The 25,542-nt window shown below is 34.5% G+C and overlaps 1 protein-coding gene across 10 annotated transcripts in view; it reads left to right on the top strand.

Annotated features, from left to right (window-relative positions):
• The window catches only part of IMMP2L (inner mitochondrial membrane peptidase subunit 2), an 848,292-nt gene that overhangs the window by 102,410 nt on the left and 720,340 nt on the right, over window positions 1-25,542 (top strand). The window contains exon 4 of one of the 10 annotated variants that reach the window (XM_049093421.1): window positions 22,325-23,296. The exons of 7 other annotated variants lie outside the window; for them this stretch is intronic. In XM_049093421.1, the coding sequence (XP_048949378.1) occupies window positions 22,325-22,451 (127 nt within the window). In that variant the 3' untranslated portion in view covers window positions 22,452-23,296. Of the gene's footprint in view, window positions 1-5,760; window positions 5,893-22,324; window positions 23,297-25,542 lie in introns of those variants that run through there. 2 more of the 10 variants (XM_049093420.1, XM_025464665.3) reach the window with 2 other exon arrangements.

Genomic DNA, 25,542 nt, shown 5'->3' with positions numbered 1-25,542 from the left:
TTTTTATAAAAATGCTGTGTTTAACAAAATTAAGGCTGTATATTTAATGTTGTGTGTTATTTTTAGAGAAGTCATTTAGAAGCCTAAACATTTTTTTTACCTTTTGAAATTTGATGCTGTCAAGATGCACACCCAATATTTTTTTAAGGTCCAATTTTTGCACATATAATGTCATTTAAAAATTTCCTCCCTTTATAAAAGGGATGGAAAATCAAACTATTCCCTTTTTAATTCACCACTTCTTTCTGTTGTGGCTGTATAGAAAGAAGTGACAATGCATTAAGTGTTAGAATATTTACAATAACTCCTACATTTAAAAGTAAAAAAGGAAATGAGTAGCAGCTGCATGTATTTGAATTAAATATTTTGAGATTTTGAGTTTTTTGAGATTTTTTAATAATTTCAGCCTTTTCAATGTTAAATCAGAACATTTGAAAAAAAAGGATTCTGAAGTCCCTCTTAGAGATTTTGAGGAGAGTTTGATCTGTAGCAGCCTGGACTGAGAAGGAATGTAAAACAGTACACGAATATGTCATCATACTCAGAAGTGTACAGAGGATGATTGATAAATATTGGAGCACTGTACCTTGCTGTACCAAGTCACTTCAAGTTTACCGTGTTTCTTGGGACTGTTTTTAAATCAGAGACCATGATTGTGTCCTCTGCTTCCTTGACCAGCCTACTCAAGTGTCCTCCTCTGCCGACAGGTCTAACACTCTGAATGTATTGAAGGTAGTATGTTACTTTGGTAGATTTGTAAAATAATTTATTCTATTTTATTTGAAAAATGGGTTATTTTATGGGGCATAAGTATAAATAATAGAGGGATTCTTGTCTAATTGATTGTGTGGTCTTGAGTGAATCATCCTTTCTCACTTTTATTTTCTCATCTTTAAAATGAAGAGGATTGAAGGAAGTAATCTTTAAGCCTCCTTCTTAAAAAAAATCAATGCTATTATGTGTATATATTTTTACTAACTGATTTTTTGTTGGAGGTTCTGTAAAGGAGAAAGTGAAGTGAAAAATCCTCTGTATTTCCAAAGCAAATGTGAAATTGAGACATTTTAGATGATAGTGTGAGGCCTCTGTTCCACTTTGATACTGTTTCTGTCAACATAGAGACTTTTGTTCTTTTGTACTTAAATGGTAATTATAAGTAGGTCCAAGCCAGCTCCATTTAACTTTTCAATTCCCAGGACTTGCTTGGGCACAGCAGTTAACTATATGGGGGAATTGAATGTTAAAACACTTATCCTCCTATGATGTACAAAGGATCTACTGGCATACAATTTTAGAAAATTCTGTTAGTATTTATATTCAGCCTTGTAGTATTCTGAGCTTTATTAGCTGCATCGAGTCCTAGTTTATTCGTGCCAGACTTTTTTGTTGGTACTTGGCAATCGTTTGAGGTAGCTACACATACATATTGCAGCGAACACCTGTGCCTCCTCATTAGCACAGGCCATTACTGAAGGTTAGAGATGTACTTTGTTGCCACCCTTAATCTGAAGGCTGGTTTCAGAGTTATTTTGTTCAATATCCTGGCATTGATGAAAGTTTATATTGGGAGCAGAGGGTCATTAAGAGGGTAAAATTCAGTATTGAGAAGGTCTAGAAAATCAGTCAACTGCAAATGATGAAGTTCTCAAATATATGTCCCTAAAGCTACTTCCAGTGATTGAAGCTTGTTTTGAGAAGGCAAAAGACTGAAATAGTTTTGACTGTAAGTTCCTGTGGATAAAATGCACTATAGCTACCTTCAGACCAATTTCTAGTACATGGTTGGTGGCTCCCCAAAAGGAATCCCTACTCTGCAGTAAACATCTATATATCTTTGGGCATTTTTATGATAAAAAACTCAGACCACATTACCTGCAGAGCTCTCATGCATTTTCTTCCTGTCTTCCTTATTTTATAGTTAGATGTGTATTTGTCTTTTTCTTACATCACATGCAGACACAGATGTTCCCTCCCTAGGTCAAGTCTGGGAGTGTGGTTTTGAGGAGGTGTGAGGACTCTTGAGGTAGAGAGGGTGCCTCAGATGGGGACCTTGGAGTTTTAAAACAAGAATTGGAAGAGACCACTGGGAAGCACCATTTCTGAAAAGCAGAGATGAAGATATTAGCTGTGGAATAAGTTGCTAGAATAGCTACATAAGGAGTCTTACTTCCAAAGGAAGCAGTTCCGGAAGAGGATTATATACTGGGATGCAGAACAGCATGGTTTGAGATTAGTCTGCCCTAGGTCTAGCCATAGAAGGGCCAATTCTAACTGCTGAGCCCCACCTTGATTTGACATTGTGTCCATGATTCTTCATTGTCAAATAATGTCTTCCTATGAGTGTGAAGCTCCTCTGGGGGGCAAGTAGTGTTTTCCTAGTTCTTATTGTCTTGATGCCTACCATATAGTAGACAAAAATTTGTTTAATTCATATTTGCCAAGTGGGGATTAGGGGTTATAACTTCCATTTTATGTGGGTGTGTGGGGTCTGGATGTGGGCATGAGAAGGTTATTGAGTAGCTGATAGTCATACTGGTCAGCATTTGTCTTGTAGAAAGAAGAATGACCAATCCAATGATTCTTTTCACATTGACCTTTGTATGCTTTCTTTTGGCTATCAGCTTCATCTGGATTGTAAACAATAACCCAGAAGAGAAAGGTTTTATATTCCATTATCATTTCTTGCAGCCACACAGTTTTGTGTGAATAGGACAATCTCAAGTAAAAAAGAGATTGCTTATTTTGAATTGGATTTCCCAGGAAATAGTTCTTAGCCTTAACTTTGATTACAAGTAGAGCTTTCGTTTCCTGTAGGATTGTCAGACATTATTATAAAAAGAACTATGTTTGGAAACAGTATGGGATACCTGAATGTAATAATTTAAACTCTGAAGCCCCTATAATGAAACAGAAATGGCACTCTATTAGAAAGAATAGTTCTATAATTTTTAATGTTTAGGATCTCTTTCTATGCTTAATATTCTATGAATTATATTATGGTATATATGTAATGTAATAGTATTCTTTGAAACCATTAGAAAGTTATTTTAAAAATAATGTTATGTACCTAGTGCTAAACAACTGAGTAATTTTGGGTTGAAAAATACTTTAAAAAATTTGCTATGATCATAACTCATACTGATTGGCCTTTAATAAGTAACTCTGATGGACTGGTTTCTGCCTCAGGAATAGTTTGCTTTTATAAACTTCATAGAATAACAACAGATTCATACATGCTTATGTGAAATAATGCTAAAGAAAATGTAGGAATTGAAAAATTAGAGGAACAGCTTTTCCTGACATGCAGGTTGAGAGTGAGATTACCATCACCATGGAAGACCTGGTACTGTTAAGATCATTGGTATTTTATGACATGTATGGTAATTATTCATAGACAGACTTGTCATATTCATTTGTATAGGTTGCACATTGCATAACTGTAGTGAGATACTATTCATGTATGAAGAACCTACATGTCTATATGTGACGACTCTTGGGCTTATTAATGAGATAGAAAACACTCCTTTACTATGGGAGCCTACTTGCTAGAGGGCCAGATAGATAATACATAAATAAAAGGCATATATATCAGTTTAAAATAAGTGCTATATAAGTAATTAAAACAGTGTGCTGTGGTAGTAATTTGATGGCAAGATTAAATTAGGTGGTCACGGGCAGCCCCGATGACCCAGCGGTTTGGCGCCACCTTTAGCCCGGGGTATGATCCTGGAGACCCGGGATCGAGTCCCACGTCAGGTTCCCTGCAGTGAGCCTGCTTCTTCCTTTGCCTGTGTCTCTGCCTCTCTCTCTCTCTCTCTCTCTGTGTCTGTCATGAATAAATAAATAAATAGAATCTTAAAAAAAAATTAGGTGGTCATGAAGAAATACTGAAATGAAAAGAAATGGTAATTTGAAAGTAAAATCTTTGCTAAGTGACACCATTAAATTTATTCTGTATTCATATCTTTTGAGAGTGTCGTTTTTATACTTTTGTTACTGAGGGTACTAAGTCTGACACAGTTCTTTGCTCTCTGGATTTTTTTCAAACTCTTATAGCAATGAGTTTTTTTTTTTTTAAAGATCTATTTTGTCTGATTTTCATAAAAAAACAAGTGTAGTTTTGTATAATGATCTAATGTTAAATTCTATGAGTTTAACTCAGTGGCAGGATTCCACATAATAAAACAGTTTTTAAAAAATTGAGTGACTTTATTTGGATTTTTACATAATGAGAAAAATTCTTTAAGTATTCAGTGATTATATATAACTAAGTATGAGGAGAAAAGATTTGGAAGATAACTCAGACCTATCATAGTTAAAGATGTTTATTTAATTTAACTTTTCTAGTTTCTTTAAGAAATACCATGAGGAATGATTTTGCTTTTGTGTTATTACAACATTTGGTTAAAACTGTTCCCTTTTTGGGGGATAATGCCGTTCCTTTCAGCCTATTTGTGTGTGTGTGTGTGTGTGTGTGTATATTAAAAAAAACATTTCCACATCATAATGTGGGTTTTATGTCCATCATTTTTAATGGCTTCAAAATGGAAGATCAAGTTGGTATGCTACAATTTCTATAATCATTCTATTTTAATAATTTTTAGTTAATTCTGGAATTTTACTGTTATCAATAATTTTGTATTAAATATTTCGTGGCTTACAGCTTTTTTCCTTAATATTGGAATATTAAGAAGATTGTCCACATGTGAATTTCTAAGTACTAATTTCTTTGTTGCCCAAAAAGCATAAACATTTTAAAAAAGAAATTAGGGAAGGGGCACCTGGGTGGCTCAGTTGGTTGATTGTACCACTCTTGGTCATGATCTCAGGGTTGTGAGATGGAGCCCAGTGTTAGGCTCCCTGCTGGGCGCGGAATCTGTTTAAGATTCTCTCCTTTCCTTTCCTCTCCCTCCTCTACAAACAAACAAACAAACAAACAAACAAACAAACAAAAAAAACGAACAAAAAAAGGAATTTAGAGAGGTTTTGGTTTTATGGTAATTCAAATTATGATTAGGCATTATAGGAAAGTTTTAACTGGGAAAAAACAAGCAAAGAGAAATCGGAAGAGAAACTATAATTCTATGGCTTTTCTATAAAATTTAACACTAGAGGTTTAGATAGAGTTTTGGTAAAATCTGATGCAGGCAACTCTTAGTAAGTTGGATAATCAAAGCTTGGAATTACTTATATTTATCAAAAAACAATTTTAAGATTTAACTGATCTAATTTATCTTCTCATATCTTAATTTCTGTCTCTGGAATCCTCTGAAAACTTTGGTCTAACAATATAAAAGATAAATGCAAATGGTTCTTTAGCTAATCTTCAACTCTGGCAAATTGTTTCTTTCTCTTGTCTTCAATTTTTACCACATTTTTATGGATCTTCCACTCTCTTATATGTTCTGCTACATTTTATGGACTTACCCACACAAAGATAATACTTAAGAAATTAAAGAAATGAAGAATAAATAGACTGGAAAGAACATTTGTAATTTTGTATCCTGCACATTAGTTTTTGTCAGCCTATTATGGGTAGATGTCAGGGTACCATGAGCTCTTCTGACAAAGGTTTGTAGATGAATAAAATTTATAATAAATATTATGTATGAGAAGACTGAGACCCACTGAGCAAAATGACTTGTTCATGAGTGCACAATTTTCTGTTCCATTGGCCAGTAAAATCTTAAGAAAGTCCAAAATGCATGAGTGATGAATATTATCTGACCAAGGATTGCATTTCTTTTCTGGTTTATCTAGGTTTTGTTTTCTAACAGAAGCTCTATAAATCCTGGCTGTATCCCATGGAAGTGCTGCATGTATAATAACCACTACTGAGATGGAGCCCATTTGTTCTCAAGATAAAAAAGGACATAGCATATTTAAATTTAATAGTGTCTATTGTCTGTTTATTTCCTGTAGTAAGACAAAATGGTAAAAATAATCACGCGTGTACAAGTTCTTACTTTATACACCTAACATTCAGGAAAATACTTGGCTACCCTACTTAGATCTCTTAAAGCTTATTTTTGTAAATGAATAGTTTAAAAACAGTTACCCATTACTTTTCTAAGTGATTAATTTTACTCGTTTTACTCAAGTAAGGATTTTGACTTGAGCTTAGAATATCTAGTAAATTAAGGAATAGCTGATAAGAAATTTGTCTTTATCTTTCCCATAGACTAGCATCAAGAGATACTCTGAGAGCTATAGGTCTGTTAAAAACTCAGATAAAGTGCAGCTGGGGTGGCTTCCCTTTAGCGCTGCCTTTGGCCCAGGGCCTGATCCTGAAGACCCCGGGATCGGGTTCCGCGTTGGGCTCCTTGCATGGAGCCTACTTCTCCCTCTGCCTGTGTCTCTGCCCCTCTCTCTCTCTCTGTGTGTCTCTTATTAATAAATAAATAAAATCTTAAAAAAAAATAAACTCAAATGAAAAAGTAATATATTAGACTAGGCTAAAAAGGCATACTTGATGATATCCTTAGCTTTCCCTAAGACTTTATAAGTTTACTTTCTTTTTAAAATATTTTTTTATACCAGGAAAGAGAGGAAGAATAGTATTTTAGTTGAGTTATTTTTAGAAAAAATGGCAGTAGTTTTCAGGCATAAGTCATTTAGCATACTTAGGATGCACGTTGCAGAAACTGTGAAAATATCAAATACATCTTCCCTAATGTTAATAATTTCCAATATCTTTATGTATTCTCCAATTTTTAAAAAACTTAGTATTCTAATCAGGATCTCAAGCAGGACTTTGTTATTTATGAGATAAAGCCAGAGAGACAAAAACTAGAGTGGCTCAAGGCTATAATGTCCCCCCCCCCCCCCCCGCCCATGTTTGCTTTGTATACATGTGGCAGCAGTAACTGAAAGCAAACTACATCATGATCATGCTTGCCCAGGAGCTCACATTCATCCATGTGATGTTAACACTAAGACCCTATGTCTTCTGATTTGAATCTGGTCTAACATACTTTCCACAGTGCTGTGTTACCCCTCCTGCAGTGAATTTGCTTCTTGGGTCTGAATTTCTCTAAATGTGAGCTGATATGTCCAATAAAGTAACTTATGAAATTATTTGCCACCATGATAAATGTTTATGAAAATCTCAAAAGGGATCTCTGGTAAGATACCATTTTTTCTGAAGTTCTGCTACTCTTGAAGGACAAAATTTAGCTTTTGGAATCTTAAGAAACACAGTGTTTCATCTGGGTTGGAGTTCAATTCTGTGTATCTTTAAATCCTTTACTTAATTCACCCAGGCAATTATGAAAGGGTGATGTTTAATAAATATGAAATCAGGGAAGATATTGTGAATTAATTATTTTTTTTAGCTGACTTTCAGCACTTTTGTTATGTACTGGGTGGATATTATCCTGCTGCTGTGAATTCAGGAACCATGCCTGGCACCATCTGGGAGTGCCAGAGCTTCCCTATATGTATGGAAAATGTTTGTTCAAGCTGCTTTGCCAGATTCTTTTTACTCAGGCCTTGCTTCTTTGGATGGTAGGTGACTCTGGCAAAGTACACTTTTATTTTTATTTTTTTAAAGATTTTATTTATTTATTCATGAGAGTCGCAGAGAGAAAGGCAGAGACACAAGCAGAGGGAGAAGCAGGCTCCCTCTCAGGTGCCTGATGTGGGACTCGATCCTAGGACCCCAGGATCACGACCTGAGCCAAAGGCAGACACTCAACCACTGAGTCACCCATGTGTCCCCAAAGTACACTTTTAAAAAAGAGTAGGGCAATTGTTTCTGAAGATCAAAAGAAGGGGTCCTTTTGTTAATGGACTTTATTTCTATTCTATGCATCTGTATGTTATCTTAAGGCACATTGTGGGAACTCAGTGCTAAGAATTTTCCTTGCACAAAGTACTGAATGCTGATAAAACTGAGAACTTTTGTGTCCTAACTTCAGTCTTATTAAAAGTAAATTTTGAGAACAGTCAGTGCCTGCTTAGGCTTTTAATTTTAATTTTGTTAAAAAATAGTCTTAAACAGTGTAATTTTCAACCTCTTTAAGGCAGCTAAGAGTTAACTGAGTACCCTGAGTTTGAGAAAACCCTTAGGTTTTCTTGCAATTATTAGCATGGCTCCCCAGCTTTGAGAAGATTTTCTAGCATTGCCCTATCATTTAGTGAATCATGTAAAACACTTTACAATAGTGGGCCTTAACTTTCCTTTAGGTCATCAGACCTTTAAGAACTCTTAATTCCAGTAAATGCATCAGTGAATGTCTATACACGCACTGACTCACACTCTTTCTTTCACATACACATTCATGTGTCTGCCCCTATCAATGTGCATCTCCCTCCTTGGGACTCCATGGGGACTCATAAACTCTCTCCTGACCTTGAGAACACCTGTATTAAGGACTTCTACAGGTAAGAGTGAAAAGAGAAAAAAAAGATTGTGGGTTTTTTGTTTTGTTTTGTTTTTTGTTTTTGCTTTGATAGAAAGCACCTTATTTATCCATTCACCTGCCTTTCTGAGCATCTGTTGATTCACACCTGTGTATCTACCCACCCACCTGTGTATCCACCCATAATCTATCTGCCCCCTGCCCATCTATCCATCTTTTATCATATGCTTTCTATTTGTGAAAACTTAATGCATTTTATTTTTCTACTTATTTTTTTCTTTCCTTTAAAATCAGTACTGCTTTTTAAATACTTGCAGAAAATGAAAGAATAAGTCATGGCAACTGAGAACTATACAAGTAGGAAATATATAAATAGTTATGTTGTCTTATAATATACTTTTAAGCCTGACAGATTTGGGAAGGTGTATAGCTAGTCATTCTAGCTGTGGCTTAGTATATCCTAGACTTTTTTTTTTTTTTTTTGTATTTTGGGAAGTCTTCCTTTGAACTTTTTGTACTACTCTAGTTTTAAAATAAAGCATATTGTCAGTAAAGACAGAATAGGATTTTCTTGGGTAAAAAAAATTGTTAGGCACCTGGCCATTTATTTATTTATTTTTATTATTATTTTTTTTTAAATATTTTTTTTTTTGCGTTCAATTTGCCAACATATATCACCCAGTGCTCATCTCATCAAGTGCCCCCCTCAATGCCAGTCACCCAGTCACCCCAACCTCCCGCCCACCTCCCTTTCCACTACCCTTTGTTCGTTTCCCAGAGTTAGGAGTCTCTCATGTTCTCTTACCCTCACTAATATTTCCCACTTATTTTCTCTCCTTTTCCCTATCAAAGTACTTTTTAAAAAGTTTTAAATGGAATCAGATTTTATTCCTTTTACTAAAAAGTTTTGCTTTTCTTTTTGAAATAACAGGTTTATTTATTTATCATAGGAATCATTTTGTAAAGGCTTTTTAGGATTGTATGGGTTCACCAAGTATTTTTAGACATTCAAATTTTTATGTACTCTGTAAGCAATTATTGTTGAAATCTCCATTTCTTCTAACCTTTTTAGTTTTCATTTTTTTGCTACCTTGTGTCCTCATTTAGTTTAAGAAACCATCTGTTTATTTATATTCATTCATTCATTCATTCATTCATTTGACAAGGGAAGCAGGGTGACTTATTTGCTAAATAAGACCCTAATGGCCCTCTCATTTTCTTTAAGATTGAAATACAGGACTAGGGGACAGTAAAGAAAATCACTCTGTTAGAATATTGCAAATAAGAGCAACATGAAGCTTCAAATGCATACAACCTGCTGGCAGGAGTCAGCCAAGGAGGGCAGCATGAGCACAGCTGCTCACAGCCCACTCATATCAGGAGCATATCATAAAGATGACAAAGTGAAAATCAGGACTAATAGCTTTCAGGTTTTTAATGAGTATAATTAGCATTCCAGCAAAACAAGATTCATACCTATATCTTAAATTCAACCTGTTTTAAGAGAAGAAAATGTCCATGTTATGGACTTGCCTAATAAGATTGAGTGTTAGCCTCTATTTGCTCTTATGGCATTATTAAAGATTTAACTGTTTTTAAATCTTTATGACATGTTGGGCTAGATTTATAATTTAACAGTAAATCTCTAGACTATTTTAGTTTTCACTTAATGGAAACATAACATGGAGATTAATAAATTGATCAATAGTAAAGATCATTTTGCAGGGTTGTTCCCAAATTTACAGACTGTTCTGACACTCTGCACACAAACGTCCCCCCTCTGTTGAAGATTGAGTTAGGCTGCTTAATTGGATCTCAAAGTATAACCTCAAATCCTCACTTTTTTCTAGCTCAAAGTGATAATGTACTTTATTATTAAATAATAATAGCCATTATAGGTACTAACAAGTGAAATCAGGCTATTTAATTCTTTTTCACCCTAGAAATATCTTTTCCATAGGGTCTCTGAATATTCTTTATAAAATTCAGTTTTCAGCCCTAAAGAACTCCCCTAATATTACCTTTCCTAACTGACTTTTTCAAAGCCCCTCAGAACAAAACATCTCATTCAGCCTAGGGATCATTTGAAGGTACCTATAGAAAATGGTTTGAAACAAATTACAAAGCATCTTGAGTCTGAACCTCTAGCCCAACTCAGTCACTGGGAATTTTTTTAGAGGATTATTTGAGGTCAAGGTCCAGTGATATTTCTATTCTCAGCCACTAACGGATAAATGATAAAAGAATTCTAAGGTCTTTGCTAGTGAACTCTGTAAAGAGTGCCAGTCTTGGGTGAGCAGTGAAGTAAGGAGTTTGGATCTGAAAGGGAGCAAATGAAAAGCTATCATGACATTGAAGTGGTCAGTAATGCAATGAGACTAAGAGTTAGGACTTTTGTAACTAAACTGAAAAGATAAGATGAATTCTGGCTCACTTTAGCTTGTGGCCCAGATCAAAAAGCACATCTGTGCAATTGCATGAGTATGAATGTGGATAACTATGTTTTAATATGAGTTACTACTATTTATTGAACAGTAGCACTAACTCCTTTTCATTTAAAAAAATCTCACTTAATTTTCTTAAGCATGTGAGCTCTATAGCACTACACACATTTTGTGGATAAAACCCATTGTAGTAAACCCACAGATATTAGAATTTTGTTGTTCAGAGAGACAAAGTAGTCATGAAAGGAAATGTTTAGAGAGACAAAGTAGTCATTAAAGGACCATCTACATATCTTAAAAGGATATAAAATATTAAAAATATCTAAATAGATTGTCTACAATTTAGACAGTACTTTGACATTTGTCCTTGGTGCATTTTATATTGAGCTGAGTTGCAGTGTTAGAAATTTGCATTTTTATTTGCTGCTTGATCTGGGAAACTTTTTAATCTCTTAGTATTCATTCACTCCTGGAATTTCAAGACATTAGACCAGAACTTCCCAAAGTGAGTTCCAGCTAAAAAGCTTTATATAAAAAAACAAACAACAACCCAACCCTAATTAGTAGTAAAATCAAATATGAACATACCTTTAAATATTTAAGTGAAATATATGCAGCTTGAAGTCAGTGGTAAAAAAGATACACCTAGATTTATATTGGTGACTGAAAAAGACTGCAGAATCTTCCAAAAGTAGTCTGTAAGATAGTAGGAGGAGACATCTAATATATGTAAATTGACTTTAGATATTTTGATAAGTTTAAGATGCAACTACCATAAACTTAATTTTAGATGTGAAATAAAGTTTCTGTATTATATGCTTACTTATTCAATTTTCCCCAGTCTAGAATTAATTTCCCCCCTCCCTGTATTCCATCTGGAAAAATCATACTCATTCTTTACAGTCCGGAAAATGTCCTGCCAGTCATATTCCTCTATCACTTGATACGTATCACATCGTATTACAATTAAGTTGGCTTTCTTCCTTTAGCATTACAGACATCTAGTACATAGAAGGTGATTGACAGATATTTGTAGAATGAATGAAGGAATGGATGAGTAGGTTATATATTTAATTAATTTAACTAATTAAAGATTTTATTTTATTTGAGAGACAGAGTGAGCACCAGCGGGAGAGGGGCAGAGGGAGAGGGAGAAGCAGACTCCCCGCTGAGCAGGGAGCCCAATGCTGATGCGGGTTCAATCCCAGAACCCTGAGATTATGACCTGAGGCCAAGGTGGATGTCCAACCAGCTGAGCCACCCAGGCACCCCAATTTAACAATATTTTTATCCGGTGCTATTTGGATCAACTTTTATAAATATCGAAAGTTATCAAGCAAGGGGGTAACCAAGGTCATGGTCAAAATCTTTGGGAACATTTACTGATGCCTTTTTCTTTACTGGGTGAATATTAAATTGAAAAGGATTATGAAAAAAAAAAGGATTATGAAGAAATTACAAACCTTAAGACATTTTATTATGGAAATTTTCAAATGAAGAATTCTACAGTGAAGAGCAGAATACCTACCTCTCATATTTTAGCATTTTCTGATTATATATCTATCCACTATTCATCCCTCTATTCATGTGTCAATCCGTCTTATTTATTTTGCATTTCAAAGTAAATTTCAGGAACTTATCCCTAAATACTTCAGCATGCATATCATTAACTAGAGTTCAGTCATAGTTTTTTTTTTTTTTTCTTTTTCCTCTTGAGGTAAAATTTAAATACAACAAAGATGTATAAGTCTTAAGGAAACATTTGCTGAGTTTTGACATATGTGTAGACCTGTGTAACCCAAACCTTTATCAAGATACAGAATATTACCATCAGCCCAGAATGTTCCCTCATGTCCATTACTAGTCAAACTCTGCCCTCACACCCTACAGGCAACCATTTTTCTGTTCATTGCCCCCAACCCTGTACCAGTTAGTTTTGCCAAAAAAATGACATCTTTAGGGAATCAAAATATGTAAATGTTTGCCTGAAAAGAACACGGAAAGGTGAAGAATTGCTTTGTGAATTGATCTTAAGAATGATAGCTGAAAAATCTGAGAGGGTAGTTGACAGAGGAAAGCTGAAATGATTCATGAAATGACTAATGACATGGATTGAGGGGAATGCCAGAAGTACACACAGCTAGCATTCTGTTCAGCCTGTAATTGCTTATAATGGCACATAGTGTATCAACCTGAAAGTCACTTGACAGAGGTTTTTTGCCTGGTGGTCAGCAAAAAGCGACACAATTCTCTGGCCAAAACAAGCTCATATTTTATAAAGGTTATAAAATTGAAATATTTGAAATGATTATTTCAAATGTTTTGCTTTTGTGATATAATTGTTTACTATTTGGCTTCAAAATGATCTATCATAAAATGTTGATAAAAATGCAGAGTTTTAGTTATTGCACAGAGAAGAAACCTACTTTGGGATATATAAAACTGCTCTGGATTAAGACTGTATTTAAAGTTTTAATGGTGTAGTTGTACATCATGTATGGTTGTAATGAATCCCAGATGTTGTTCAGGTACTTTGTATAGATCACTAATATATTTGAATTCAATAAAGAAAGAAGCCAGCAATAAAATGTACAAAATTGCACAGCTTAGTCTGGGCACCTGCCCTGACTGTCCATCAACGGCTTCCAGCCTCTCTTCTGTACAGCACAGCCAGACTCTGAGTGCCAGCTGATGGATTGTTAAAGTGCATAGAACCATTTGCCCACTTTCCCTTTCTTTTCCCCCCTCAATTTCCTCCTTTACCTCTCTCCTTCCTTTCTTGCTAATTAAACATATTTATTTTCTACCTCCTATGTGACTCTGTTAGAAGGTGGAGTTACTGTAGCATATCCCTTATTGTAAAATGGGTTCTACAGATGCTACTCAGATTTATAAACATAAACTTCTAATAAACTAGAACTCATTTTTATTTTTTTTTATTTGTTTTTTTTTAGAACTCATTTTAAAAAATATCATGCATCCTAGAATTTGTGAACGGGGTTTCTAGAAGATGGGACATGTTGGTATCTGTGATAGGATAGATTCTTGGAAGTTAATTGCATGCTCATACTGTTGACTTAATTCCTTTCTCTCCACAACTGACAACTGGACTTGCTTTCCTACTGATACTGCCCACTGTATCAACTGTTCATGCTCAGTGTGTGATAGGTATAGTTTGCTATCTTTTTTTTTTTTGGAAAAATTTTCACTTGAGCCTTTGTCCAATAGATAGGACCAATTATAAAATTATATAAAAACATTATAAAATCATATAAAATATATAATTTTATTTGTTTTGAAATAAGTATTCTGAGAGAAGTTTGGAATTTCTTAGGTGATCTCTCAATTTGTGTAGTAGTAGAGAAAAATGTTCAGAGCCTGAAGCAAGAAACTGAATTAGTTTTCTCCATTTTATTAGCTATGACTTTTAATGATTCACTTAAGTACTTAGTTTTCATTATTTAAAACAAAGTACTTTTCAATTCAGGCTAAATCCCAGAAAAGAAAAAAAAAAACATAAAAATGTAAGTATATTTACTTTAGAAGAATTAAATATTTTTAGTGATAAAATGTACATAACATAAAACATATCACTTCAGCCATTTATTTCTACGTGTACAGTTCTGTAGCATTTGAGTATATTCTCATTGGGCAACCATCAGCATTCATCTCCCTAAACTGGAAGTATGTATCTATTAAGGAGTAACTCAGTAACCGCTTATTCCAAACCTTGCCCCGCCCTTCCCGGCCCCAAACCCCTGGCAACCACCATTCCACCTTCTGTCTCTGAATAAAACCATTTTTCTTGAGTAAGGGTGACAGGTTGTCTCTTTACTTCTAATCTTATTTCAGTTCTTTCTTTTTTATCAAACAGGGTTAATCAGAGAAAAGGAATATACTAGAATACATGCTTTCCAAGTCTAATTTCAGTTAATTTTTTCACATAGCCTCTAATTTTTTTTTAGTTGATTGAAATCTTTTTGTCTTAACTGTCAATGTATTGTTTACATATTAGAATAACATCCTACAGCTATAGGAGGAGACAGCAACAAAAACACTTCTGAATAAGTGTGCCTAGGCAATTAAATAAGTGCAATCCATTTAAAGCTTTAGCCATTTATGTGAAATTAAGCATTTCATTTGATTTCCACCTATGGTTATGGCTTTCAGAAATTTGATTTACAATTTATTTGATGTAATTTCAGGTTGAGAATATCTTTGCAATACAATAATGAGAAATTAGGTTATCTGAAGTATGGCTTAATGAAGTGTAAAGGGTATGAAATAAAAAATAAAATGTAACTTAGGGAATATTTGCATGAATGGCATTACCTATTGGGCATTTTTATACTATTGTAAGTACATTTTCATAATACATAAAGTTGGTTTAAAATGTTGATAGAACGTTTTCTAAATATAATTAAAAGACTAAACTTTTTGTCTTACTTAAATGAATTGTTATTGTTAGATTAGCATTTAGTTTCTTTTTTTTTTTTTTTTTTGTCTGCCCTCCCCAGCATTTAGTTTCAATATATTGTTTACTTAAAAAAAAAGCCTTGGTCATTTGAATAACTATAACTGTAATTGTATTAAGAACTTAACTGCCATTAGCAGCAGTATAATACAAAGCTCAAAGGCACCCAGTGTAACTCAATTACCAGGACTGACATTTGTATCTGTGCTAGTGAGGTGTGAACTTTTTTTGTACTGAAGGTTGAAGAGATATCAGATAAGCTTCAGTGAGAGTAGAAGGCATATATTTCAAATTAACCACTTCAAATTCTGGGATTTAATGATAGTGATGTGACTGGGTTATTAAATGTTGTAACAAATGTAAAATGAAGAAACAAAAATGAGGATATTGCTAATTAGTAAGTATATATTTTAATCAAGACATAATTTCCTAGCACCATGAGCAGATCAAGGTTTTGTTGGGGACCGAAACAGATCTTTGTGGGGGGGGGGGGGTTCCCTTTTAAGAAAGAAGTACAAAATTACAAATACAAGTTTATGTACAAAAGTCAACATTTTTTTAGAATGAAAAAAGAACAGATTACAGATTGCAAAAGAGGCCAATGACATAATCACCACAATATTTAGAAAATGACATTTTAAAACTGTTGATTGTAGTTTTAAATTATTTTTTCTACAAGTATAGGATGTTTAGTGTTTGCTTCTATCACAATGCTTTTATAATACGATTTTCTATGAAGAAACTCCAAAGATAAATCTTTGCTCTAACTTGGCTAATAATTTTTTTAAAACATTTAATTTATTTATTCATGAGAGACACAGAGAGAGAGAGGCAGAGACATAAGCAGAAGGAGAGGCAGGCTCCCTCTGGGGAACCCGATGCAGAACTTGATCCCAGGACCCTGGGATCCTGACCTCAGCTGAAGGCAGACACTCAACCACTGAGCTACCCAAGTGCCCCTAAAATTTTGTTTTTATTGATAGTTGAAGTATAAGAAACATGCAGTTTCACTTACAGACACGCCCAGTATTTGTAGAAGTGTTACAAATCTGTGCTGTACAATTTCAGAGAAATTCCATTTCATGAGTCCTATCAATAAGAAAAAAAATATGGTGCATTTATAATTAAATATATTATCAACTATATTCATAATAAGAGAAATTTGGCCAGGTATTGATTAAAAATGGAAATTATTTGCTTATACTGTTTCGTATCTCATGATTGGAAAAATTTCCCAATGATTCGTTTCTAGCTGTGTACATTTCAGACTGTTTCTCCTCTACTTATATATCCTGTGATTCTAGTTGCCATGAGACACGTTCATGTCACCTCTGATATCTGATTTTGCATCTTCATTTCATGACTCTAGGAGAGGTGAAGTAGTAGGAAAAAGGTATATTCCCAGAAGCCATCCTGCAATATGACAGTAATTTATTACATGAGAAAATGACTGAGACCCACATGCATATGTCCCACTAAACCGAAACTGAATATATCTCTAACTCACCTTTTCTTTTGCTGGAATCCCAGTCTACCCACTCATGCCATTCAATGTGCATTCAAGTGCAAGGGTGGTGAAGTGTAAGTTGGAGGGGCAAGAGAAAGAATTTTTTTATGACTAAAGCATCTTAAAATTTTGCATCGTGTATGAAAATGCATCATCATGAGAACACATTGCTAAGGCTCCTCCCAGGTCCCTGAAAGGGTCTATTCAAGCAAGGAGCCCTGAAGCTTAAGCTTCATGGGCAATTGTATGGTTAACAAGTCAAAAAGTACTATTTTCTGTATTGATAGAAATCTGTTCAATATGGTAGCTGCTAGACCTTCTTCTGTGGCTATTGAAGACTTGAAAGATAATTTGTGCAATTGAAGAAATGAGTCTTTATTATGCAATTCTAATTACTTTAAATTTAGATAGATATATGTGGTTAATGGCTACTCTATTGGACAGTGCAGGTCTAGTGCCTTCTTCATTACTACTTGCATATAATATTAGTACTCATTTAATTTTATTAAAGATAGTACATATTCTATTTTGCTTAACTTATGATGTCATTTAGGTATGAACTCTGAATTGTCACCTACATTCTGTATTTCATATGATACATTTATTGCCTACTGAGTAAAGTAGGCAACTCTCGTAATTATGGACAAGATTTTAGCTTGTAAATCTATTTAAATTATTGAAAAAATACCTTTAAAGTGTTTCTTCTGATTGGAATCTTTTGATTGTCTTACTAGAAAATAATCTTGAACCAAACATACTGAAAAATCTTCAATTATGGGTTAAAACGTGTGTTTTCAAAGCAGTGGTTAAGATCTTTTGTATGAATGTTTTTCTCTTTGGAAATTTAATAAAGTGTTTCCAAAAACAACAGGAAAGTGTATTATTTGGTTGACATACTTAATATTTTATTTGACTGCTTTGTTTGCTAATCCTAGTAATTCAAACCAGATTCCAAAATTTGGGTTAAATCTTATCTTTCTGCAACATGGCATTTGGCAATAATTTATGAATATTTAATTGGTAGAGAAAAGAGAAAGCATGCATATTGTTCAGTACAATTATGTGAACTGCCATTGTCACTTAACATTTTATATAATTTTTGAAAAATGTTGCAAACATTTTATGTCTAGCACAGGATAGAACATTTCCATTATTGTTCATGCAGTGAACAGATGACCTTTCAAGCATCATGTATAAAGTTTTAATGTGTACTTAAATAGGATAGTTAATGATTTTCTGTTCATGTGCTAGTGATTTTTATTTGCACAGTTGAGTGTTGTACAGAGACCATCTATTCCCAATTTCTGTCACCTATATGTAATAATTCAGTGTTTAGACTGACTAGATTAACTTTTTAAAATTGAGGTAAAATTCACATAATATAAAATTATTTTAAAGCATATCATTCATTGGCATTCACAATGCTGTGTCACCTTTTAGTTCCAAAAAGCTATTATTCCTAACGGAGTCTCCCATATCCAGAATGGATTTACTTATCTGAATATTTTATATAAATAATAAACCATGTGGCCTTTTGTTTCTGGTTCTTTCACTTAGTATAATATTTTCAGGGCTCACCCACCCTATAGCATGTGTTGATGCTTCATTTCTTTTTCTTTTTTGTTTTTTTGCTTCATTCCTTTTAAAAAAAATTTTTTTTAATTTTGTAAAGATTTTATTTATTTATTCATCAGAGAGAGAGAGAGAGAGAGAGAGAGAGAGAGAGACATAGGCGCATAGACACAGGCAGAGGGAGAAGCAGGCTCCATGCAGGGAGCCTGACATGGACTCGATATCGGGTCTTTAGGACCATACCTTGGGCCAAAGGCAGCGCTAAACCGCTGAGCCACCCAGGCTGCCCTGCTTCATTCCTTTTTAACGCTGAAGAGTAATTCATTGTATAGATATACCACATTTTGTTTATTGCTTTATCCATTAGAATAACTTTTAAAATACAGTTGAACTATGTTTTTCAGTAATTTATCTTAACCAGTTATAAGCCTTGGTTGACCATATGACCTTCCCCTTAAAGTATTTATTTAAATGTTAATAATATAGTCTAATACAATTGTAAATTTAATGATGAATCATAAAATGATATGGCTGGAAGAAAAAGAAAATTTGGTTTCTCAGAGACTGATACCATTTTTTCCACTATAATTTGATAAGAAAAGAAGATAGAAATCAAATACTCTTTATCCACACGGAGAAGAAAAGTCATAAAAATACTTAGATCTCAAATTTTCAATATTCTTTTCAATATCAGTGAATATACATGTTTTTAAAAATGGTGAGTCTCACCAGAATTTTGAATTTTGTGATATAAGATGTGTTACATCATAGTATAAGGGCTTTTTTGGTGTGTAATGTCTTGTTTCACTAGGGTGGGCTTTACTTTTTTTTTAGTTTAGAGATTGGCACATAGAAAAGAATTAATATTGACTCTGCTTTTGAAAATTATGTAAAATCTATATTCAGAAATTCGAGATTCATAATATGTCTTATTTGCAAATTTTTACACTTTTGATTTCTCTTTGTACTTCTTTTGGGGGTCTTTTGACCCCCCCCTTTATTTTTAAAGTTATCACTTGGCGACATTTTACAAAATACTAAGTAGCATTTAAAAAAGTTGCACCTGGGTGGCTCAGTGGTTGAGCGTCTGCCTTTGGCTCTGGTTGTGATCCCAGAGAGTCCTGGGATCGAGTTCTGTGTCAGGCTCCTTGCAGGGAGCCTGCTTCTTCCTTTGCGCATGTCTCTGCCTCTCTGGGTCTCTCATGAATAAATAAATAAAATCTTAAAAAAATATATATATATATATAAAGTTGCTTCCCAAAAGAATTGTTCTTGTATTTTATTCTTGATTGTGCATTTTTAAAAATAGGCCTTGGTTGTGTCATATAGGCTTGTTGTATTTTGGCTTTTCAAAATGTCATATGCCAGCTATATGCAAAATAAAGTAATTTGCATTTTTATAACAATGACAGTACTTATTTCAGAATAAACAAAAATCCCAAATGACTTCTTTGGCCTAATTTGTTGACTTTGGTAGTTTGTCAGCTGGAGGGTAACAGTGTTTGTTTTCTATGACTATGTAACAATTACCACAAATTTAGTGGCTGAAGAGAACATGAATTATCCCATAGTTATTGCGGGTGAAGAATCTGGTCTGGGCGTAGCTGGACTCTGTGAGCAGAATCTCACAGGGTAAAAACCAAGGTCATGGTGGGGCTGCAATCTCATGAAGTCCTATCCCATGTTGGTGTGGTATGATTATAGTCCCCATTTTGTTGTTTGCTATTGTCTGGAGACTGCTTTCAATCCTTCTGAGGTGATCCTTGCTATGTGATTTTTCTTTTCTTTTCTTTTCTTTTCTTTTCTTTTCTTTTCTTTTCTTTTCTTTTCTTTTCTTTTCTTTTCTTTTCCTTTCCTTTCCTTTTTCCTTTTTCCTTTTTCCTTTTTCCTTTCCTTTCTCTTTTTTCTTTCTTTTCTTTTCTTTTCTTTTCTTTTCTTTTCTTTTCTTTTCTTTTCTTTTCTTTTCTTCTTTTCTTTTCTTTCTTTCTTTTTTTTTTTAAAGATTTTATTTATGCATGAGAGACACGGAGAGAGAGGCAGAGACACAGGCAGAGAGAGAAGCAGCCTCCATGCAGGGAGCCTGATGTGGAACTCCATCCAGGGACCCCAGGATCACACCCTGAGCCAAAGGCAGGTGCTAAACTGCTGAGCCACCCAGGGATCCCATATGATCCTTTTTCTTGAAGGCCAACCAGAGAATCTCTCCCAAGTTTTGAGGCTTTTCTCTTTTAAGTCCCAGGCTTTAAGTCCCTTTTAAGGGCTTACCTGATTAGCCCCGAACAATCTCCCTTTGATTAACTCAAAGTCCATTGCTTTGGGACCTTAATTACATCTGTAAAATCGCTTCACCTTTGTCATATAATGTAACCTGATACAGGGAGTGAACCTTATCATATTCACAGTGCTGTCCACACTCAAGGGAAAGAGATTATGGGGTGTGTACAGCAGGAGGCAGGAATCTTGGAGGCTACTTAGAATTCTCCCTACCACACATTATTATAAATTATGTGATATTTTAAAAATGTGTGTTTTAAAATCAGTAACTATATTTTTTAGAGCAGTTTTAGGCTTATGGAAAAGTTGAGTAGAAAGTAAAGTTCCCACATATTTCTGCTCTCTCTACATATGTCCTCTTATTAGTCTCATATTTAATGTGGTACATTTGTTAAAATTGATGAACCCTCTATCGATGAAATATTATTAAGGCAAGTTCTTACTTAACATTCAGGGTTCACTCCTTGCGTCTCCTTGCGTTTAGTTCTATCAGTTTTGACACATGCATAATATTGTATATCTACCATTACAGTATCAAACAGAAGAGTTTAATCTCCCTACAAATCCCTTGTGATCCACCTGTTATTCACCCTTCCCTGCCTCCTCCTGTACCTCTGGTAACCACTGGCCTTTTTGTTTTCTCTAATCGCTTACTTTTCCAGAATGCCACATAGTTGGGACCATACAGTATGTAGCCTTTTCCAGACTATCTTATTTCACGTACTAGTATGCATTTAAAGTTCCTGCATGTGGGGTGCCTTAGTGGCTCAGTCGGTTAAGTGTCTGACTCTTGATTTAGTCTTGGGGTTGTGAAATCTAACCCCGCATCAGGCTTCATTCTGAGTAGAGTCTGCTTCAGGTCATCTCTCTTCCTCTCCCTCTGTCCTTCTCCCTGCCATGCACTTGTGCATGCTCTCTCTCTTAAATCAATGTTTTTTAAAAAAATAAAGTTCCTCCATGTCTTTCCAGGGCTTGTCAGCTCATTTTTCTAAATTGTTGAATAATATCCTATTATATAGATGTACCATAGTTGTTTATCGAGTAAGCTACCTTCCCTGGTCCTGTTGAGCATTTTGGGGAAGCTGTCTGTGGAGGAGTCACTGAAATTCATTTGGCAGCCTCCTGCTAGGGCAGGAGGAAGGAGTTTCTCTTTGTGGGTCCAGTGTGCCCGATTGTCTTACTCCTGTGGTGTATGGTAGCGGTGAGCCACCCCGAGCAATGGGCAGAATTCACAGGGAAGGAGATCACAGAGGTGCTGTTGAAAGTTTATGGGAAACTGTTGGTTGGGGCTTGTGGGACTTGCTGGGGAAACTGCCTGAGAAGTTGCTCAGGTGGGTGCTACTGAAACTTGCTGGGGAAATGGGGTTGAGGGCCTCCGGGTACCCCTATGCTACTGGCTGTCAGAGGAGCAGGAAAAGTATAAATCACACTGAAACCAGAAACAAATATTTTCTTACTGCAGTGTTCCTGTAGTACCCTCTCCTGACAAAACAACGTCATGGCAGCTGGGAAGGAACAAATACAGAGACCTGCTGCAGTATAACACAGCAGGGCAATGGAGGGTGGATTTGAAGCCAACAGTCAAGGAATTGTAACTCCACACTTGGTGTTTCTACTTGGCTGAGTGGTTTTTGAATTTTCATTTATTTTATTTTTTATTATTTTTTAAAGATTTTATTTATTTATTCAGGAGAGTCACAGAGAGAGAGAGAGGCAGAGACACAGGCAGAGGGAGAAGCCGGCTCCATGCAGGGAGCCCGACGTGGGACTCGATCCTAGGTCTCCAGGATCAGGCCCTGGGCTGCAGATGGCACTAAACAGCTGAGCCACCGGCGGCGACCTGGCTTTTGAATTTTTAAAAATCAGTAACAAATATGGTAGCTTACTTTCTGCAACTATCAAGATGGTCCTCTGGTTTTGTGTAATCTGTTAATGTGGTGAATTACTTTGATTTGATTTTTGAATGTTAAACTACTCTTGAATTCCTGAATAAGCTTCATTTGATCATGATGTGTTATCCTTTTATATGTTGCTAGATTTGATTTGGTGTTACTTTGTTAAAGATCTTTATGTGTATATTCATGAAGTACATTGGTTTGTCATATTCTTTTTCCTGGAATATGCATCTGGTTTTGGTGGTTTGGTGGCTCTCTAGAGTTAACTTGGGAAGTGCTCCTTTTCTTTTTTGGACAAGTTTGCTTAGGATTTTTCTCTTTTCTTAAATATTTTATAGAATTAACCAGTGAAGCCATCTGATCCTAAGATTTTCTTCATGAGAAGACTTTTAGTTATAAATTCAATTTATGAAATTGTTTATTGGTTTAGCATCCTGTTTGTAATTTGCATCGTATAAGCAATTTATCCTTGTAATCTAAGTTATCAAGAATATTAGTGTAAGCTTATTTATGCTATTCCCTTGTTTTAATGCTTGAAGCATCTCTAGAATGTACTCTTTCATTTCTGATATTTATAATTTGTGTCTTCTATATTTTCTATTCCTTTAGTCATTGTAAGAGGTTTATCATAAAAAAAGTTTAAAAAAAGTGGCTTTTGGTTTATGATTTATCTGATACTGTTTATTCGTTTTTCTATGTATTTTAATTTGTTTTTTCTACTTTCTTGAGATAGAAATTTATGTTTCTTAAAAATAAATTATTTTTTCTAAACCAGTGGCTTTCAAATTTTGTTATAAATTGAAATCATATGAGAATCATTAAAAACTACTGATGCCTGTTTTCCAACCCCAGACATTTTGGTTTATTTGTTTACATTGATAATGGGTACAATGGGATATTTAAAAAGTCCCTAGGTGATTCTAGTGTGTAGCACATTTTATGAAGCACTGTTCTGAACATTACATTAGCTCCCCCCTCCCCATTTTGATATTTTGTGTTTTCATTTCATTTTCATTGACTTTAAAATTTCCCTTGTGATTTCTTTTTCTCCTTTGGTTATTTAGAAGTATATTGGTTGACTTCTGTATTTTAGAGGTTTTTGGCTTTGCTTTTATTGATTTGTAGTTTAATTATGTTGCTATTGAAGAAAGTATTCTGAATGATTCCAGTCCTTTCAAATTGAGTTTTTTTTGTTTTGTTTTGTTTTTGGTTTTGTTTTGTTTTTTTCCTCAAGGCCTGTCACATACTCTCTTTGTTAATTTTTCATGTGCACAGGAAAAATATGTATTCTGTCACTCATAGGTGGTGGAGTGTTCTATAAATTTCAATTAGGTCAAATTTGTTGATGTGTTATTTAGGTGTTCTATAATTTGCTGATTTTTCTCATTGTTCTATCTGTTACTGGAAGAAGACTGTTGAAATCTACAACTGTTATTGTATCTTGGTTTATTTTTCTTTTCAGTTCTATTAGTTTTTGCTTCATGTGTTCTGAAATTCTGTTTTAATGCATATGTATTTAGGATTGATTGGTATTTTTTTAAAACTTTATTTGAGAGAGAGAACCAGAGAGAGACCAGGAGTGGAGGGTGGGGCAAAGGGAGAAGCAGACTCCCCATTCAGTATAGCCCAATTACAGGCCTCATCCCAGAAACCTAGGATCATGACCTGAGCCAAAGGCAGACAATGAACTGAGCCACCAGACGCCTAATTGATTGGTATTCTTGATGAATTGGTTACTTTATCATAATAAAATATCTATCTTTATCCTTGGTGATATTCCTTGTTCTGATACCTACTTTGAAATTGTTGTAGCTATTCAAGCCTTCTTATGTTTAGTGTTATTATGATTTATGTATCTTTTAAATTCATTTTACTTTTAACATCTTGTGTCCTTATATTTAATTTGGGCTCATTTTAGATAGCATGCATTTGCTTTTGTTAAATCTGATGATCTATGCCTTTAAATTGGACATGTACTGGCCTTGCTTAGTTAGGCTTCTGCAAGAGAATTAAACCCTATGGAAAATGATTTTAATGATTGTTTTCCCAGTTTCTTGAGGATGGGACATTTCAAGTACCAATGTAGGTAACATAGAAGACAAGTTAATTTATTGCTTTGTAAGACTTAGACTTATGACTTAGAGCATTAGGGCTTAATTCTTTCTGGGAGCCCTGGTAAAGATACTGGTTTAGATTATTTACATATAATGTGATTATTTATAGGGTTGAATTTAAATCTGCCACTTTGTTTCTTTGTCTCTCCTTTTTGTTTGTAATATTTTCTTTTCCTGCCTGGTTTTGGGAAAATTGTGTATATTTTATATATCATTTTATCTCCATTATTGGCTATACCTTTTTCTTTTAGTTTTTAGTGGTTACACTAGTAGGTATTAGTAAATTATCACATTGTACTTTCAAATAACTATTAGTGAAATGGCATAAAAATATCTTAAAATAGTATACTTTATGTTGCCCCTGCCATCTTTTGTGCTATTGTGGTCTTATTTTTTGCTTCTGCATATTTATAAGCTCCATAGTACATAATTTTTGTTGTATGCAGTCAATTAACTTTTTCAGAGATTTACTTATGTATGAGAGAGAGAGAGCAGGGGGGAGGGGCAGAGAGAGAGAGAGCAGGGAGGAGGGGCAGAAAGAGAGAGAGAGAGAGACTGAGAGTCAGTCTTAAGCAGACTCCATGCTGACCATGGAACCCAATGCACGACTTGATCTTATGATCCTGAGATCATGACCTGAGCTGAAATCAAGAGTTGGATGCTTAAACCCAACTGTGCCACCCAGGTGTCCTCATAGTCAGTTATGTTTTTAAAGAGATGAAAACTTAGGGGAAAATACTGTGTCTATATATATTCTTCATGCCTTTTATGTAGATGCAAGGTATTACTGCTATTATTTTCCTTGGTATTATTTTCCTTTTACTTGAGAAACCACTGTCAACATTTCTTAAAATGCAGATGAGCTATCTACAACACCTCTGCCTTTATTTGATGTTAAT

Source organism: Canis lupus, chromosome 14 (assembly GCF_003254725.2).
Source record: "Canis lupus dingo isolate Sandy chromosome 14, ASM325472v2, whole genome shotgun sequence".
In the NCBI taxonomy this organism is placed as follows: Eukaryota; Metazoa; Chordata; class Mammalia; order Carnivora; family Canidae; genus Canis; species Canis lupus.
The sequence above is the reverse complement of the archived record's forward strand: the minus strand, read 5'-3'. Positions and strand labels throughout refer to the sequence as shown.